The following is a 20,757-nucleotide window of genomic DNA, read 5'->3' as shown; positions in this document are numbered from 1 at the left end:
CCATCTGCTATTGCTTCCGACTAGTCTTTAGTTTTTCTTCACGTTTTTTCTTCATGTACTCAACCAAAGCAATTATTCTGTTCGTTCCTGCTTTGGGGAGTTTTACACTCACTTGCAGAAACTGATTGAGTTTCTTCTTAGCATACATCTTAAACTGCCAGACCAACCTCTTACTAAAAAATCATTGTTGATAAGTCTTTAGTGTCAGAGTATTGCAAGATGAATTGTACTTTTTAATTTAAATTCCAAGTATATTTGCTAAATGTCTCTAAATAAAACAATGTACTAAATACTTTAGGAAACTTTTTTAAAAATGTAATAAAAATTTTCAACTCTTTAAATGTCAGCAGTCCATAGAAAGCATGTATATAAGTAGATCAAAATCTATGAAACATGTAAAGTTAAAATGCAGGAATTCTTGGTAAGAGTGTTATGTGATTGCACCTGTTACTCTTGTCTTTCTCTCTCCCCACTGAAATTCAGTTAGAAAACAAAATTTCAGTAGATGCTTTCTTTAAAAAAAAAAAAATCAAGTGATGCAGAAAGGTTAAACATTAAAAAAAAATGAATGTTTAGGAAAAGATTATAAAATTGTAAAGGAAACCAATGATATTAATATTAGATGTAGAATTCAAGACAAACTTGGCAGGAACTTCCAGTTTCACAGCTTGATCGATATTTCTGTAAATTCCCATATCATTGCCTTATGTTCACTTTAACTACTGGGTGTCTTATGAGTCAACCAGTATACAAGTCAAGGGTTCTTTATTACTTTCTATTAGAGCATTGATCCTAAAAGGTTATGAAAGAAGTAAGATTGCCAAATACTTGTTGAGGTCCTTGGGAGGCATATGAATAGAATGAAACAAACATTTCTGTAAGTCCATGATCTGATTCTTCTAACACACATTCTGTATTCTCACTCTCCAACACACAGCCCATTCCCTAAAAACCCTGGACATAATGTATAAAATAAATATGAGACTCTGAAAAGTAGGGAGAGGAGGTGAGGTTAGTTCATCTTAGACCTCAGGACCCAAATAACATGACCGAGAAAAAAGAAGCCTGGATTTTCTTACTGACATATATATTCTACAGTGCATGTGGGAGAAGCTGGCAACCCAGAAATGTTGAAAACAGGCGAAAGCTCCAAGATAATCTATCTTCCTTAGCTAAGGGCCAGGAAGAGCTAATCTACTGAGACAGAAAACTTTTAAATAATCTCTATACTCCAGCCAGATATTCACACACACACAAATCACCCTGATTTGCAAAAACCAAGTGGGAACCTAGACCTTCATTGATGCTCCTCAAACATAACAAGGCAATGCCTCCTCACATGATATAGGTGCAGGTGTAGAGCAATAAAAAAGGCACTCCTGCCAGCTATTGCTGTATCATTGAATATCCTAAAACCCCACCTTTTACCCAGTATAACAAGGAATTCCTTCTTCCTACCAACTGTGGTCAACAGAAACCTAGTAAGGGACCTGCAGCTGGAAGGACACAGTCAACCACTGTGTCCATCTTTCCTCACCAAAGCAGTATCAAAGGAAACTTGCTGTAACAGAATATTTAAAAACATCCAGGCTTTAACATACCTCAGCTACCCATGTTTCCATTGAAAATGTCTTGTATCAAGAACCAGAAATGTTTCAACTTGAATTAGATAACAGAAACAGTTATAAGCATATTGAAACAAAACATAAATTTAAAAAAAAAAAAAAACTCATTTTGATGAAATGGACCAGTTAATTCCTCACAAAACATACATCACACTCATACACCATGATAATAGATATGAATAGCCCTGTAATTTAAGAAAGTTAAATTTGTAACTTTAAAATGAAAACAAGACCCAGTGGTTTCACTAGATACTTGGTACCAAATGCTTGAAGAAAATAGAAAATACAAGATAAACTTTCCCTATTTCATTTAATGAAACTAGTAATTTAATCTTGTTAGCAAAATTCAGATCAAAACAACACAAAACTACAGACCAATATCTCTCATAAATATAGGTGGAAATTTTTATGTGGCTTATATGTAACAATATGTAAATATTATACAGAGTGACCAAGTGGACTTTGTCCAAAGTTGTCATGAGTTATCACAAGGGTATTACAGCTTGAGTGTTAAGAGTTTCCATGCCAGGGTAGTAGTGTTATACAGCTTGCTGTTATATAACTGCCCTGTTATAGCAGCAGTGTTAACAGTATCACAGCAAACAATTATTGGTGGACAAAAGGAATGGTCAGGGGAAGAGGAAGCTGGTTGATAAAGACACAAAGGGTACTGGGAGCTGAATGCCCAAGAAGCTCTGCATTGAGTGTATTTATATATGCAAAAGGAATAAAGCTAAGTTTGATTTATACAAATGAGGTTTTCCATTTTTTCCAGTACGACTCTGGTTTGTCTAGTGGTGATTGGTCAAATTTCAATCCTGGGTGTGGCTTGCCAGTGTGGTTTTAATTTCTTCCCTGCTGTGGACTTGTCTGGGCATGCCTGGGCATGCCTCAATATGCCAGGGACACCCACAAGAATAAAAAATAGACAATCGAAAAAAGAGTACACAGAACCACCACCACCATCACAGAACACCGTTACAGACCAGAATGGATAGGCAAGATTTACTAAAAGGTGCCAGAACAGTTGTTTATACATATGAAAAATATATAAAAATCTTTTTCAGGCTGAATAAAGACGTTTATAACATAACTTTTAAGCTTTTGAAACATAAAATGGTATATGTTATATAATTTGGGGAAGGGAAGGAGTCTTAAGATACAGAAAGTAATTGATAAGAAAATGATTAATCAGTTCCACTAATATGCTGATCACATTAATATTTAAAGAAATGCAAACTGAAATTGAGCTACTGTTACTTTACATTAAAAAATTCTGTCAATTTTCGTCCCTCCTTGGTGGTGTAATGGGTAAGGATGCAGCTCTGCAAGCTAGCTGCAGTTACTTCAGTGCTAGTTCAAGCTCTGGCCCCAGAGGTGACCCACATGGCATGGCAGACCTCTCGCCTCGGCAGTGTACTTTGTCCATCTGACTGTTCTGCCCCCCAGTCAGTCTCTGGTGAATCCTCTCATTGCTCCTGTATCTCTGGCTTGTACCCCATTTCTGTATGTATAAAAAAATCTAAAAAAAAAAATTCTGTCAGTTCTAAGAGTTGGTGTTACCACTTTGGAAAATAGTTTGGCATAGTTTAGAAGAATTGAAATTGTGTTTATCCTATTACTCAGCAGTCCATTGCCTAGGTAAATTCCCCAGAATATTATAAACAAATGTGTATGGAAGACATCTGCAAGAATGTTGGTGACAACATATTTTATCATAGCTCCAAATTGGAAGCAACTGAAATATCCATCAACGGTAGATTGGATAAATTGCAGTGTCTTCATACAGTGGAATATCTTTCTGTTGGGAGAAAGGATGTCCTGAACAAATTCCACAAACAGGTTTTATGAGATCCAAAGGACTATAAATCACATATTGCAGCACCATAGAATGGAGGATTGCTGGGAACTGAATAACCAGATGTGGGCCTTGGTTTTCTGCAGGCTTTCAGCTCTTGGGGTCCCAGAACTGGTAGGACACATTCACCAATTTCTCTCTCTCTACCTGAGTTAGTCCTTTCTTCATTTTCCCTGGTTTGTAAAGAAACCCTTTATTAAGCTTTTTGTGTGTGTGCCTGCAGCTGAATCAGTGTAAGTCCCTTTTAAGGGCTTGGGTACAAACCTACAGTCAGGCCAACCCATTTCACATTGGGAGTACCCTATAACAACTCCATAGAGAGAACTAATGAACTATAGCTACACACATTGGCATCAGTCATAATATCAAAAGGCAAGCCACATCAGATGATATACTGTGATTTATTTTATGTGAGGTTCACTAAGAAGCAGAACTGAAAAATAAGATTGGGATAAATACACAGATTATTATGAAACTATAAAGAAAGCCAGGGAATAATAGTCACAAATTGTAGAATAAATGGTTACCTTTTGTGAATGAGAAAGGGAAATGGGATTGAGGAGGGATTTTAAGGAATGGCAATGGGTCATGGCTACACGGATGTTCACTTTGTATGTATATACTTTATATACTTTTTGATGTATGGTCTATTTCACAAGATGAATTCTTTACACCAGTTAATTCATTATCTTGATGAAATGGTTGATTTTTTTTTTTTAAGAAAAACATAAAAAACCAAATTGGGCAAAAGAGGTAAAAGACTGTATTGACCAATGTTATGGAAGTGGTTTCAGGCTAGCTGCTGTTATTTGTGAGTAGGAACCTAATTCACTTTTTAGAACTTCAACTCTGCGTTTTTGTAACTCTTAAACACATTTTCATAACTCTTAAACTCTTAGCTGATCACATTACTAAGATCTCAAAATTGACTCCTGAAACTAGTCTTTTCATCTTTCTGCATTTCTATTATTACTAGTCTCAATTCTTGGTTGACTTCTTTTAGTTGACCTTTAATCACCACCACATTTAATAAGAATTCCATTTCTCAAGCTATCCTCATTTTAATGCTTCACAGGACCTCATGTCCTTTATCAATACCAAAATAGAGGTGACTGAAACTGAGTCTGTTCAACTTACCTTTCCGAGGCTTAAATTCTTCTATATTGTTTAATCTTTCCAAAATGGAAATGCAGATATTACCACTTTCCTTCCTCTCTCAATTTTCAAGCCAGTATAGTTTTCACCACTGTTTATTGTTTTTCTTTGGTTCTGGCAGCTAGAACTGCTCTCCTCTAATATGCATTAAGCTTTTCTTCTTACCCTATGACTGTTCTGATTATCTTCCATCATTCTACCCACCTTATTTCTTCCTTCACCTTAAGGAAAAAACAGCCAAAAACCTCAGATGTAGTTCTTCCCTAAGTGCTTTCCTTAAAATGTACCTTTCGTCTTATAAATTATTATGTAAAACGAGCTTTTACATGACTTAGTGTATTTTCTACTTCAGCTAATAATATTACTACCCTTTCAGATGCATGGTGTGAAGTTTTTTCAGTTTGAGCATCTTGTTCCCTGTATGTCCATCTGGCTAACAAATTCTGCTCATTTTTCTCTAGTAATACTTAAGTCTTCCTCATTTTCATTGAACTAGCAAGGATTTGCTTAAGAACTGCAAATCGTTCTTCATGGTCTGTGTTGCAAAAATAAATTCTTGACTACCTTTCTATGTACATTTCCAGCAACAGATAGACCCATCATCTGTGAGACCTCTGTCCAATAAATGGGCTATATTTTGCTAGTTCTTGACAGTTGCTAAAGTGGCTTCCCCTCCCCATTTATTCTCTTTACCTATCTCCCTGGTCCTCTTTACCTCCTTTCCTTCCCTTAGCAATGACTCTCAGAAAAGTATTATACATAATGATATATAAGCAAAAGTTGCCTTTTTCTAGGCTGTATTCATACCTTTGAAGATTTCTGTAGCACTTCCTGTGTATCTTTTATTACACTTGGTTCTGCATAGCATAAAATGAACCTGAATAACTATTTATTGCTTCACTTGAAGCAATATTGTTTGTTTCTTGGGGTCAGGAAGTCATTTTTATTTCCTCCAAAGAGGCATAATCTGTATTGTTTATGTGAATTAAAGGGAAAAAAACACAAACCAGAACAGCACATTTTTCTTTTCATTAACCTTTTTATTTGGGGTGTGGGAGGAAGTACTAAAATTAAATTTTAGAATTAAAAGTAGTCTTGGCACTAAAGATCATAGTTTTATGGATGGTAATGATGTGCCTCCAAACTTTAATTGCTTGTGTTATTTGTGGCTTCCAAAACCTTTACATTTCACATTCTTTTAGAAGCAATGCCATCGATTTGAATGCTTTTGAAATTATTCATCCTTCCTCCCTTAGGCCTGGGATTTGGGGTGGGGGGCACTGGGGAGGAGATTCTAAATGAATTGGGGTTGCCACAACACTGATTGAATAGGAATCCCCAGGCAGAAAGATGGCATCGTTTTCTTCATTTAGTCCCATAGAAACTCCCTCTATTCCCATTTCCCTTTTCTTCCTAACCAGAATCTGCCCCTTGTTTTTTTACTTTTTGTTTTTCCTTAGTCCTGCTAGCTAGTAGTAAATCGTTCTTACTTATGTAATGTCTTTGTACATAATATATAGGTTGGTGGTTATTTGGGTTTAAGTAAATACCATAAAGAGACATTTTGTCTTATAAAATCTGATTTCCAGACAAATTTGTCACTACTTTATCCTTCACCTTTTCCCAACGCTTTTCTTTCTTCAGTCTTTTGTAGACTGTAATTTACTATTCCCGAGGACCTAATCTTTTTATTGTTTTTGTAGTGGAAAATTGGAATGATAGGAAACTTGGCTTCTAGCACTCAATTGACTATTTTCTCTAGATGGCTAGATGACTGAAGTGCACAACTTTGGTACCTCAAATTGACATTTGCCTGTGATTTGTAGCAAGAATATTACTTGGCCACTAAATTGTCTGGATAAGTACTTATCTGAACCATTCTAATAGCGCTTTACATGTATGTGCTGACAAGTTTCTCCACAAACATCTGAAAAGCGTAGAGAGACCATATTACATTGTTTCAAAGATTTTCTTCTTTCAAGAACTGTTTTGGATTTGAGTCGAATTGCCAATAATCTTGTGTGAGTTGCCAATAATCTTATAGATTCCTTCAAACTGAACAGTTAATAACTAATAACATTCTTTCCTTCCTTAGTCATTTTGAATTACTTTGCAGAATACAATGGTACTTGAGTTTTTTAAACACATTAGTGGTTATGTGTTTAAATTCAGTAGTCATATGTTTAGTATTATACCAGTCAGGGAGAAATACCAGTATAAAAACAAACAAACAACAACAACAACAACAAAAAAACAGGACATGTTTATACTCTATTCTTTTCCTTTTGAGTTTCTGAAGTTAAATAATAAGTAGAATGAAATTACTGAATGAGGTTTATGTTTGTAAGCAATCATGTATCTTGTTGCATGAAGATAATTTTATCTCTTGGTGACATTGTCCCTGTTGGTACTGTTTGAACAAAATTTTTTATATTGTTCACAAATATTTTATGCTCATGGCTGGTGGTTTTAAATCAAGTAGAAAAATAAGAGTTGTTGAGTGTTTAATCTTGCACTCCTTTCTAAAACTCCTTTGGATTCCCTATCGTTTAAGGGTCCTATAGCTGTGGTTGTTATCTGAAGCTTCTTTAGAGAACTAGACTGAAAATAAAACAAGCAGCAGAAAACTTAAATTTTCTATAGCCTTGGTATCATTTTCTTGACTCTGTTGTCTATTCTTTTTCATGACTCAGGAAAAAGGTGGATATGCTACATATCTAAAAATTTCCAAAGTTGATAACGTACCATTATTAAAATATTTTAAATAAAAATAACAATGACTGTACTTGTGTCACTTTGTGGTCACATTTCAGTTAAATGATGTCGTCTTCCTATGAGTAAATTTGTCCCTATTATGTCACCTTTGTAAAGATCCTACACATTGCCTAGTTGTACTGACACATTCATTCCTTTTCATGTATTACTGAGTTTTGAAAGTGTTATTACCATATCACTAAAATATTGTTTTGTATGGAAATTCCAAAACTTTGCCAGCTTATAATTATACCAGGATGATAAGTTAAGGAGATGCTTTTTGTATTTTTTGAGGGAAACGTAGAATCATTTCTTTGCAAAGTATTTTTTTAAAAGATAGTGAAGTACGGGTTCTCACTGTTGGCTTAACAGGTTAAAGCACCATATTATGAAGCTCTCCAAAGCCACTGCAGCACAAGTTCAATCCCCTACCAGGGAGCTGACCTATATGGCATGGCAGACCTCTCCTGACCTGCCCACTGCTCCCCTCAGCAGTGTACTTCAGTATATCTGCCTATTCTGTTCCCCACCCTGTCTCTGGTGAATCTTCTTACCCACCACACCTGTAGCCTGTACCCCAGTTCTGTAAGCATAAATTTTTAAAAATCTTTTTTAAAAATAGATAATGAAATACTTGCCCTTTTATTATTGAACATCGGTGCTTAGTTCATCCTTTAGATTTGGGAAATTCTCAGCTATTATTTCCTTGAGTAGGATCTCTGCTCCCTTCACTCTCCCTTCACTTCTAGAATACACATTATTCTTATGCTTCCTCTTCTTGTTGTGTCTGATTTTTCTCATAGTTTCCACACTTACACTGTATCTTGTTTTTTTGTAATTGGGTGATTTGTGCATTTGTGTCTTTATTTCTGAATTTCTTCTGACATTTTAATTATGTTTAAAGTACTTTCTTTGCCTTCATTTTATTCAGTGTCCCTTTTTTGTATGTTCTTTGAATATTGTCATTCTCTTTGGTGAAGAACTCTTTGTTCCTGAATCTCCTTCCAAAGATTTTGCACCTGCCTATCCACTTTTGACCTCCCAGTAGCTTATTTAGCATTTTTAATATTGTTCTTTTAAATTCTTTTTCTGATAGGTTTTTTTTATTTCTGTATTCTTTACATATGTCCCAGAACATTTGTTCTTCTCATTTTCCTTTTCATTTTGCATTCACACTGTTCCTTCCTTCCCAGATATGTATGTTGCCTTATTTACTTCTTTATGGTTGGTGTGCTACAGGTTTTGTTTTGTTTCTCTTTTTAGTTTACCTTGGAGTAAGGTGGGAGCAGAAGGAAAGTCTGGGGCTTAAATACTTGATCTCAGCTTTGTTGAGTGGGGTTGGTAACCACTGACTTCTCGCTTCATGACCTCTGTCTGGTGCTTCTGTTGTCCCTCCCATCCCAACTCCCTATTTCTCCTTTCTGCAATAGATTGTGATCTATGAATCTTGAGCCTTCTGGTAAGAAGGTCTGACTCTGGTCTACTCTAAACTCAGGGACTCAGGTGGGTGTTGATACTTTCAAGAACTGGTTGGTTCTCCTGGTCCTTCTCGAGACTGTGAGTTGCTGGAAGAAGCCTCACCTGACTGCCTGGCAACTCTTTGATCTGTTACTTCTAGGATGAGAATGGAGGGAGAGCTTTCCTTGACCATGTTGTTGGTGGTGTTCCTAATGTCCTAGCTCACCCTCCCCTGCAAATAACTATATTCCCTTTCCAAAAAGTTAATCCAGGGAAATTCACAGTGCTCTCAAGTTCTCTGTCAGCATGCTTTGGATGGCCAACCCTCAACCCATTCTGCTAGCTAGGGTGTCTACTTTCACTGCTCACCTTTGCCTCCTCTCTTATCTTTCCCTGTAGCAACCCCAATATGTGCACTGAATAAAGTCCTGGAACTCTGCTGGTGAACTTAGGAAATCTCTCTATGAGCAAATTTTTTCATACTATTTTTTAGGGAAAAAGGTGACCTCAATCTCTTATTTTGCCATGATGTAGGTAGCCATGTCAAGTTTTTAAAATCATCTTCCTCTCTCATTTGTCATAATACGTCATTTGACATTCAAGGTTCTTTTTCCTTCAAAGTTTTTTATTATGTTATGAATCAAAGTTAAGAGTCCCTTTTGGAACACATAAATACTTTTTTTTAAAGATATATTTATTTATTTGTGCATATAGAACTGGGGTACAGGCCAGAGGTGCAGGGTTGGTGAGAGGCTTCACCAGAGACAAAGTGGGGAGCAGAATAGGCAGATCCGCGAACTACACTGCTGAGGGGAGCAGCGGCGGGTCAGGAGAGGTCTGCCACACCATGTGGATCACCTCCCAGGCAGGTGGGGATCGAACTCATACTAAAGTGGCTTTAGCTTCATAGTGCTGTGCTTTAACCCACTTTGTCTCTAGGGTTGGCCCATATAAATACTTTTAAGTTAGTTAAAAGTTGATATTAATCAAAAAATCCAGTTATTTTATAACTTCCACCACTCAGCATGTTGGATTCCCATTTTATGTTTAAATTGCCTTCTAAGTGATTTCATGAGTTTTCTTCATTTGTAAGTTATTAAACTACTCTAGAAAGCCATAAATCTCTTGGGGAATGTGGAGTTGGAGAGGACTAGAGTGTAAACACTTAAAACATGCTACAAAGTTGTGCCCAAAAAAAAAAAAATCTATGTTTTTAGTCTGTTGTTGCTGGTGAAAAAAGAAAACTAATAGCTTTTTTTTTTTTTTTTTTTGGCTCAACCTTTGTCTTGTTTCAAGGGTAACTTGAAGATGAGTTAGAACTTAAAATTAATACTTTCTGAATGACTATAGGTTTGTAGCTGGACAATTAAGTCTTAAAGTTACATTTGTCATATCTAGTTTTTGCTATGAAATGGAAATTCTGATGCTCTTCTCATCTTGCTGAGCTTTCAGATTCTGAAATGGTGTAATTTACTCTAAAACTCAGTGATTTCCCTCCACTCCTCTTGCTGGGAACAGATTTAATTACAGAATGCTGCTTGTCATAGATTTTTATTCTTCTAACACATCTCTAGCACTTTCAAAAATCCTGATCGTAATTACATTGCTGGCAAGATAAACTGCTAGTAATTATATGCAGAATTAACTAATATGAATAAAATCCCCTGTAAGATACCTCTGAGACAGTTCTCATTTATGTTCCTAATGTGTGATTTTAGGGTGTGTCTCTGGTGTTGGTTGAATGTGATCAATATTTTCTCCATTTCTGAATCTGAGAATCTTATTATTAGAAAATGTCAGACATTTGAATATTTCTCAAAGAATGGATTATTTTGTATGAACAAATTTCTGGATAACATAAGAGTTGGGTTATACATTGTAAAAAGTATATCTAGATATTATTGGATAAGAAATCATAAATTAAAAAGCATATATTTATGCATACAGAATTGGGAAACAGGCCAGAAGTGCAGGGGCAGTGAGACGATCCACCTGAGACAGAGTGGAGAGTAGAACAGGCCGATTGACAAAGTACACTGCTGCTGTTCGGTGGATCACCTCCAGGTCAGGGATCTAACTCCTGAGGAAGCTGCTGTGACTAGCTGCTGTGCTGCCCTTTAACCCATTGCGTCACCAGGGAGGGTCTGGAATCATAAAAATTTCATCAGGATTTACTAGAGGCAATTTTTCCTAGCTTTAAGATGAAAGCCTTTTGAGTGCATTAGAATAGTCTTTGTATAGACTTACATATTAGGTTACCTGTTTTTATTGAGTTGAATGTCATTGAGAAAGTAGTCATTGCATTTTAGCCACTTAAATTGATAATCTAGATAAAGTTGGGTGCCCAAAGCCAGTTTTCTGATATTTTGAGATTTTTCTCAAAATATTGTCAAAGGTACCATTTTTCATCCCTGCTAGAACTGTTATGAAAGTAGTAGCTGTTCCACCTTCTAGAAATTGTCATTAAATTTTATAATGTAGATGTATAGTGATACTTTTGTCTTATATTTGCACTTCCTAATTATTAATAATGTTGAGTATCTTTCATAGGATTATATGTTATTTATGTATCTTTTGTCGGTTAAATAGCTGGTTCTTACTATGCTCATTTTAAAAACTGATTATTGGTATTAGATTATATTACTTAAGTTATATATGCTGGATATACACACTTTATCCAAAATCTTACAAATACTTTCTTCCAGTCTGACTTGACATTCCACTTTCTTAGCTGTTTCCAAAAAAAAAAAAAAAAGTTTGCAGCAGTTCTCATCCCAGGACTACTTACCCACTTGTGACTGTGCAGGCAATTCTTTTCACAAACCTTTTCTCTGAAAAGCAGCATCTCCATCTCCTTTCCCTTTTTTAATATAATAAACTTGTTCTTTTGGAAATAGAGTTTACATTAAAAGAAGTTTTCCACTGAAATAATTTCAGAGTCACACAGACGTTGCAAAAATTGTAGAGTTCCTGAGTCTCTTACCTGTATTCACCCATTGATAGTATTTGGCATTTGACATAAATATAGTTTAATTACCAAGTTATGAAAGTTGCTGTTGATACAACACTTTTAACCAACAAGGAAAATACTATCATGTGATTAACCACACTACAAACTTTATTCTGATTTAACAGTTTTATGTAAATTGTATGTGTAGTTCTATGTAAATTTATCACATGTAGTAGTAGTGTAATCACCACTACCATGATGATATAGAACTATTTCATCACCCCAGTGAAACTATCATACTATTTATCTGTATAATCACACCCTTCCTGGCAAGTGTGATCTGTTTCCATCACTGTAATTTCTTTTAAGGAAGTTATATAGGTAATATTTAGTCTTTTGATTAGGGTTGTTTTCTAAGCAGTTAGATAATAATAGCTGTTAAAGTGACAGTTCTATATATTGGTAGTGCCATTAGGTTAGGCCAAACTAATGAAGTCAGACTACTTTCAGTGAAGTTTCTTGGCCTTACATCTAAACCAAATCATTGTTCCAAAATTCATTAAGTTTAAGCTTAAATTTATTATTACTTCTTTTAAGTCCTCAGTTGACCTCTAGGACAAATTTTAGTTGCCATTATGTAAATGCATCTGTTTCATGTCCACGTATTTTTCAGTTTATGTCTCACTATGTCATGCATTAAAAAGACCCACTTCAGCCACAGTGCCACAGTTGTCCATAATTCACCTGTGTAGTGAAAACAGCTTAGCAATTTCTACAAATTGTAAGTTTGTTATCAAAACTCACAAAGTGTATATTAAAGTTGTTGAATTTCTTAGGGATTTTGTAGATATATTTCTTCTGTCTAGAAAACTTTTTCCCCCTGCCTGATGAACTCATACCCATTGTTACTATCTGCTCAGTGTAGGTAGCACAGGCTTAATTTCTTAAGGATTCTGCTGTTTTTTTCTTTCATTGCTTTTATCACAGCAGTAGTTACAATTAGGCAGATACCAAACAATGTAAGGTCTCTTGGATCTTAACTGTGAGCTCTGTGAAGAACTAGATGGTGATTACTATTGTATTCATGGGGCCTAGTATAGAACTTGATTCAGGTACTGCAATAAATACTGCATGGCTGGTCATAAGTGACAGCCACGAGTAGAAAAAAGCCTGCATTGACTTTTAATTAGACAAATAATAAGGGACTGTGATCAAATTTAGTTTATTTTTGATGTCCCCAATAGTTCAGGGCAGTATTTTGTTTCATACTCTAATAAGTTAAATGCCTCTTTTTGTTTGCTTGTCTTATATATTTTTTAATCTGTCATGTATCTTATGACAAGAATATATAAGATACCCTGTTTCTTATCCTTTCAACCACTAAAGACTCAACATAGGCATTATACCTAAATGTTACTGTTGGGGTCAAAGGCTTTGTTTAGTGCTGCTTTGAATTTGTTAGGTAGGGGTCATTAAAGCATGGCAATTTGTTGTTCTTTCCTTGTGCTACTGAATGAAATTGTGAAATGTTTTTGCATGAAAAATTATCAAGTCCTACCAAAAATTTAAGTTTTACTTTGTAAATAAATACATTAAAAGGACTAGTTTTACATTTTAAGCTGTGGAAGTGCCCCATTTTAGGTATACTTAATTTGCTTTTACCTTTTAGTCTTCCAGTAAGTGTGTATACATTAATATATTAATACCAGTGACTTCTAAATTAAACTATCCAAGTAAAGGTTCTTTTTTTTTTTTAACACTCATTTTCTAATGTACAATGAAGGCCAATTGGACTGTATGACTTTTTTCTTCCTAATTGTGTTTTAATCAGGTAGTTGTTTAAACATGATCTGGCAGTCTCTGGTGGTATGACTTAACAGGGTGATCACTCAGATGTTAAGTTTATAAGTAATTTCATTTTCTTAACACATTTTTTTTTTGCCATTTTTTACAGCTCCTTGGTGATTTTTTTGGATGAAGCCATTAAATTAAGTACTTGCCATCATGAGTAGAAGCAAGCGTGACAGCAATTTTTATAGCGTGGAGATTGGAGACTCTACATTCACAGTCCTGAAAAGATACCAAAATTTAAAACCTATAGGCTCAGGAGCTCAAGGAATAGTATGGTAAGTTTTTACTTTCAAAAAATCATTAATGATTATTCTTATCTTCTTTCAGTTTCACAACACCATGGTAAATGTTCAGCTTCCTCAAAAAATTAAAGTCATAAAAATTACAATAAAGTTATAAATTTTGTTGACAAATTATGAGCTTTTTATTCATAAATCACAACTTTACAAATGAGTAATCTCTAAATATAAATTATGATTAAATGCTGGTCATATGCCATGTAAAGTCAAATACCTATATCAGGAATAAGTGGTATTATGCTTGGTAATTGCATGTCTACATCTATTCTCATAGCTAATTGTTTAATTAAAAAACTTCACTTAATCATCACTTTCACATTCTAATGAAACTCTGGAATTCTAAAAATCTTATTTTACACTGGAAAATGAAGTCAGCTTATAACTCCCTGTATGTTTTTCAAAATGTATATGTATTTTTAAAATGGATTTACAAGTTAATTTCTACAAAACATATAGGCTTTATAGATCAGTGTATTTGTGTGTGTAAAACTAAAATGCAAAACATTCCTTGGATAGTTCTGCCAGTGATTTCTGATCACTAAGTTAGTGTAATAAGCTAGTATTTTAGGGACTTCTAAGCCTCACTCAAGCACAATTATGTTTTATTACCTTTTAAACCAGTTTGGTTTTGGAATACATTAAAAATTGTAAGTATTTACAAGCTTGTAGTTTTCCCAGATTTTAGAAAAACATTACCTTTACACAGAGATGCATTCTTTGTAGCACTACTTATAATAGCTAAAATTGGTAAGTGCATCAACTATTATGTAGTGAAATGCAATACAACACTTGAAATGAACTTGAGCCAAATATCAAGGATAATTTCTGAAATACATTGTTTAAAAGCAGTGTGCAGTATATATTTAATCTATAGTATCTCCCTCCCTCCACCAATCCAGAAGAGTTATGGAAAATATTAAATTACAGTAAATTTGTGTAATGAATACTGCTGGCATTTTCTCTTTTCTTTATTTTTGAAGCAATTCGTAATAGCAAAAATTACAGAGAAGGAGTCATTTTACAAAGTATCACTGGGCTGTCATTTAATTTAAATGTAAAGAAAATGATTTAATAGGCAGTGTAAGGACCCTCCCTGCTAAGAAGCTAAAGCTACTTCAGCATAAGTTCAATCCCCAGCCCTGGAGGTGATCCACATGGTGCAGCAGACCTCTTCTGGCCCGCCTGCTCCTCCCCTCAGCAGTGTACTTCCTCAATTTGCCTGTTCTGCTCCCCACTCTGTCTCTGGTGAATCCTCTCACTGCCCCTGCATCTCTGGCCTGTACCCCAGTTGTATGCATAAATAAATAAATCTTTAAAAAAAAAAGTCAATGTAAGAAAAATACTTGAAAGCCAACTCTTGGTTCCAATTCTGTGGTCTACTAACTTTGTGACTCATAGCAAATTAACACTCTAAGTCTGTTTTTTCACTTAACTTACAGGGTTGTGAGGAGTATTTATATGATACTTAGTATCTAAAGATTTATTGATGTTTTTCTACCATCCTCGATAAGTGCACTGTGAAATTTGTATGCCAGATTTATTTTACAAGTTGTTCTGGAAGAACCTGAAGCCCTCCTAATGAGTCCCTGTCTTAAGGAATAAATATCTTTGTTTTGTCTATTTTGTCATAAAATATTACTATGATGCTGACAAATATTGAAAAAAATTTAACACCTGTTGGTGTTACTATTAAGAATCAACTGAATTTTTTCTTTAAAGGCATTATTTTGTTGGGCACTAGTTCAAACAGTAGTAGTTATAGGGAGCGCCTCAGTCCCCAGGTGTTTCTCATTTGTATATACATCAGCAATTAGAAATCTAATTTCCTTGGATAAAAAGTAGTGCAACCACCTTAATGCCTGAACTTTTGAGTTTGAAATTTTACTTTAACAGATAAAAAATTACTAGAAATGAGTTTAATAGTAAAAAGGAAAAAAAAGCAAACTTTATTGAAATAATCAGAAATTATAATGAAAATTATAATTTTCATGTTTTAATCTTCTGGTCTCAGCTTTATTTTTTAGCTTTCTAACTAACCTTGGGCAAAATACTTAATCTATAGTCCTGTATTAGGTAGTGGTGAATCCAAATGATTTTCTTTTTCAGTCATAATATTATTTGATTTTAAAATACTTTATTAGTGCCTTAGTTTCTTTGACCTACCTAATATGAAAGGTGTTGGTTCATCAATGTCATAAAGGAGCATATGAAGAGTAATGAGGATGTTGTTGCATTTCCAGAACTATAGGTGCTTCGTTAACAGATATGAAGTATTTTCTTATGTCCTGAAACCTGGCATACATACATATAAATATTTTGTTTTTTAATTCTTCCTCCAAAACAAAACTTTGAGTTGTTTTTTTTTTTTAAGATTTATTTATTTATTCATACAGAACTGGGATATAGGCCAGAGATGTGGAAGGTGAGAGGATTCACCAGGGACAGAGTGGGGAGCAGAACAGACAAATTGAGAAAGTACACAGGGGAGCAGCGGGCAGGTCAGGAGAGGTCTGCCAAGCCATGTGGACCTCCTCCGGGGCAGGAGGGGATCGAACTCATTCAGAAGTGGATTAAGCTTCTTAGTGCAGTGCTTTAACTTGCTGCGCCACCAGGGAGGGCCTTTGAGGTCTTTTTTTTTTTTTTACACTATGTAAAACAATCTATGTAGCCACTTCTCTATGTACCTTCCTCATTATGAATTCATTTTGTGTCCAAACATGTAATAATGTAGAATTATTTGGCACATATTTTTACTAGAATTCATGACCACATCTGTTATTTTATTATCTATTGGACTTAAATACTCATTAAAGAGTTGTGCATTGTGAGTGTACATTGTATGCTGGATAGAGCTTGCAGGGTACCTGATGAAGAAACAATCTCTGTCTTCACTATCCATTGTCTCTTTGAATTCATTAGCATTTTAAGTAACATTGAACAATATTCTACATTGCTGGAATATGCTATAATAGGAATAGAAGAAACATGTTGAGCATCCAAAACTGGAAATTGATCTGCTTGCACTTATTTTTGGAGAAATAAGGAAACTACATTAATGTTTCATGAATGCAATTGTAGGGACTTTTTTTATTGAGCTTTTGTTTTTGAATTTATTACAGTGCAGCCTATGATGCCATTCTTGAAAGAAATGTTGCAATCAAGAAGCTAAGTCGGCCATTTCAGAATCAAACTCATGCTAAGCGGGCCTACAGAGAGCTAGTTCTTATGAAATGTGTTAATCACAAAAATGTAAGTGACCATTTTAGAAAATTTCGTAAGTGTAGGTATAACCAAGATCTGTTCATGAATATATGAATATCAAAGATTTAAAATGTTAGGGGTTTTAAATTGTTCTTCTGCATTTGTAGCACTGTTAAAAGGTATATGTTGGTTTATCAGAAAAGTCATGAGGTATTTTTGATTGAAAAAACATAGAAAAAATACCTCATGACTTTTCTGACAACCCAGTATGTCTACAGTGTAAATTTTTCTCAGCTTTATTAAAGTTACATTAAAGATGATTTCTTTTAGATTGTATAATTTTCAGATACTGCATTTGTGAAAGGAGTTACAAAGGGGTAGGTGTAGAAAAACTTTATTTGGACTTGATCTCGTATTTTTTTTTTCTGTCAGGCCAACATGTCAGAAAATTAGAACCTTTCCACAAAGATGAGAAGTTCCCATTATACTTGAACACTGGAACTTTAATAATGTTATATATAGAATTCACATCATTGCTCTCTACCCTACTTTCACCTCTTTAAATAGTGCTATACTCACTGATGATTTTATTTTGAGGGTATATCATTTTGGTAGAAACTTAAAATATAGCTAAACAGAATTAGGGAAACATTCCTAATTCTAAATCCAAAAATTATAGCAGTTCTAAACATAGAACTTTCACTCATTTTGACAATAGTTAGACTTTTTAAAACTTACATTAAACATACTAATAATTTTTTATTATTTTAATGGAGTGACTTATTCAGAATAAACTAGGAGTGAATTATGCAGTGGATAGTTTTATGAAGTGTTAAATTCAAAACATCCTACTGCACATCAGTTCATGGTATTTGTCCAAAGGAGCTTATGAAATATACTTTCTGATTGCAGATAACACAGTATACAATATTTTGAGAGCTCTGTGCAAGCATTTGTGTATTTCTGTAAGCTTCTGGTATTGTAGTTACTAATTAAGGAGGAAAATTCATGGATATTAAATGAGGCTCCTTATTTAACCTGTGTAGTAGCAGAGGGAATAAAAGGAAGAGTTCAGGCACTATAATGGTTAACTCTCTTAAATATTTACTAGTACAAATTCTGAAAAAGGATTAAAAAATCACTGAGCCTTCTAATGCAATGAAGAAGGTACCCTGGAAAATGAGCTTAGTAGGAATGATGATGAGTTAAATTTTATATTTTTATATTTTGAAGCTTCCATATGAAGTGTCAATATATGTTTGAGACTCAAAAGCTAGACACGGACTTTTAATACTCATTTGGAAATTACCTACTTGAAGATTTTCAGATTTTCATATTATATAGGTAGTATCACTCAGGAAAAGGGTGCAGGTAAAGAGAAAAATTAAAGACAAAATAGTTGGCATACCTTTGAATGAACCAGTGAAATTGACTGAAAATGAGGAAAACGGGAAAAGCAGTATTATGAAAAGCTGAAGGAGGATGAGGGCTGAGATTTATGTAAAGATACTGAGTTGAATGATAGCTTGGAGAAAGTATTGAAGATTTGCTTACAAATTATGTACATATTATGTATTATATTAGGTCCTTGATAATTGAGTGTTCATTAACGGCATAGATTATGTGGGGTTCTTCTGTTGATGAGTATTTTAGTGCTTGAGAATTCCCATAGAACCTCCCCCCATAACCCTTTACCTCCACGTGTATAACTTTCCCCATTATCAGTATCCTTCACCAGAGTAGTACATTTGTTATAATCAGTGAACTTGTGTTGATATACATTGTAATCACCTAAGTCCATAATTTACATTAGGGTTCACTCTTGTACATTTTATGGGTTTGGGCAAATGTTTAATGGCATGTGTCTACCATTAGAGTAGTATACAGAGTATTTCACTGCTCTGAAAATCTTTTGTATTCTTCTCTCTCTCCTTTCCAACCCTTCACTGTAAGTTTATATAAAATAAGTGACGTGAGCCATAGATTTGAAAGGTTTTAGACTGGTAGTGATGCATTTTCTTTAATCCATTTATTTGTAGTTTATGAACCAATTCCTAATCTTTTATCTCTACTTCTATTATAGATTATTGGCCTTTTGAATGTTTTCACGCCACAGAAATCCCTAGAAGAATTTCAGGATGTGTAAGTGTGATCACTAAAATTTTGTTGTTAGTTAGTACATTACTGTTAGGTTGTTGCTATACATTTAAGTGATCATGTTTTTTTCACCCTGAAGTTACATTGTCATGGAGCTCATGGATGCAAATCTTTGCCAAGTGATTCAAATGGAATTAGATCATGAAAGAATGTCTTACCTTCTCTATCAGATGCTGTGTGGAATCAAGCACCTTCACTCTGCTGGAATTATTCATCGGGTTAGTAGAAAAATATACAAATTTTCCAATCACTGAGGTGCTGCTTTCCTTTTAATATAGTGTAAACTTCCTTAAGATGGGGTCATATGGAAAATTCTACACAGAAATTTAGTTGCATCAGCATGTTTTGTTGGATTTGTGGCACCAAGATATCGGCGTCTCACCTCTATAGGCAGACAAAAATGTTATAAACAAATTTGTATGATTTCAGATGGGAAATCAGTAATGGAAAAACTAGTGTTTTGGCTCCTTAGAATTGACCTTCTACTGCCAATTTGAAATGTCAGATAACATTTGCTTGGATTGATATAGAATGACCCACTGTTGATTGGTAATACTTTAAAATGAGATTTTTTTTAAAATGTAATCTAGTATTCAAGTGAATGTAAATGCCAACTTAGATCTTTTTTTCTTTTGCTTTAATAGTTTGTGTGTGAGATGACTTCCAAATTGCTTTTACTCCATCAAAATTCTCTAGTTAATCATAATTGCTAGTAAATAAAGCATTAATAACTTCTTTAAACACTGTATATATTCATACATTTAAAATGTCATCAAGCTCATTTCTCAGATTCACCTATTCTGATGAACCTGCGATGAATGTCCATTATATAGGGAGAAATGAGCAAGATGATGAATTATTTTATAAGTTAACTTGTAAACTGCAAAATTTTATCATAGCAGTCATTTTTTATTTTTATGTTTTGAAGGACTTAAAGCCCAGTAATATAGTAGTAAAATCAGACTGCACTTTGAAGATTCTTGACTTTGGACTGGCCAGGACTGCAGGAACTAGTTTTATGATGACACCTTATGTAGTGACTCGCTACTACAGAGCACCTGAGGTCATCCTAGGGATGGGCTACAAAGAAAACGGTCAGCAAACACTATTTACTTGAAATACTGTTGTGGTTTATTTGCTTTTGTTTATTAGTTTCTTATGTAATTGCTTAGCTCTCATGCACAGAGTAAGATGTGTATCAATTTGAAACATTTTTTGAGAGTTTGCAAACAACTATAAACTTTGTCATAAATACTCGAAAAAACTTCAGGGCCCTTGTTATTTCAATATGGATAAAGAAATTTTTGTCCTTACCCCTGAGGCAGAATGTATGCCATCTGCTTGCCTATAATTTGAAAATAATAAGCATTTTTAACTTAGGCTCAAGGAAGTATGCAGTGTCCAATATAAACTTTAAGAGCGACAATATGGCCATTCTACAAAGCTAAT

The 20,757-nt window shown here is 34.4% G+C and overlaps 1 protein-coding gene across 2 annotated transcripts in view; it reads left to right on the top strand.

The window, feature by feature from the left end:
* Positions 1 to 20,757, top strand: part of MAPK8 (mitogen-activated protein kinase 8) — a 51,420-nt gene that overhangs the window by 16,262 nt on the left and 14,401 nt on the right. For both annotated transcript variants that reach the window (XM_004680669.2, XM_004680670.2), the window contains exons 2-6: positions 13,755 to 13,926; positions 17,070 to 17,199; positions 19,235 to 19,293; positions 19,388 to 19,526; positions 20,237 to 20,402. In XM_004680669.2, the coding sequence (XP_004680726.1) occupies positions 13,805 to 13,926; positions 17,070 to 17,199; positions 19,235 to 19,293; positions 19,388 to 19,526; positions 20,237 to 20,402 (616 nt within the window). In that variant the 5' untranslated portion in view covers positions 13,755 to 13,804. The remainder of the gene's footprint in view (positions 1 to 13,754; positions 13,927 to 17,069; positions 17,200 to 19,234; positions 19,294 to 19,387; positions 19,527 to 20,236; positions 20,403 to 20,757) is intronic.

Source organism: Condylura cristata, unplaced genomic scaffold (genome assembly GCF_000260355.1).
Source record: "Condylura cristata isolate star-nosed mole 26May11 unplaced genomic scaffold, ConCri1.0 scaffold00011, whole genome shotgun sequence".
NCBI classification, from domain to species: domain Eukaryota; kingdom Metazoa; phylum Chordata; class Mammalia; order Eulipotyphla; family Talpidae; genus Condylura; species Condylura cristata.
This window is presented reverse-complemented; position numbering and strand designations above follow the sequence as displayed.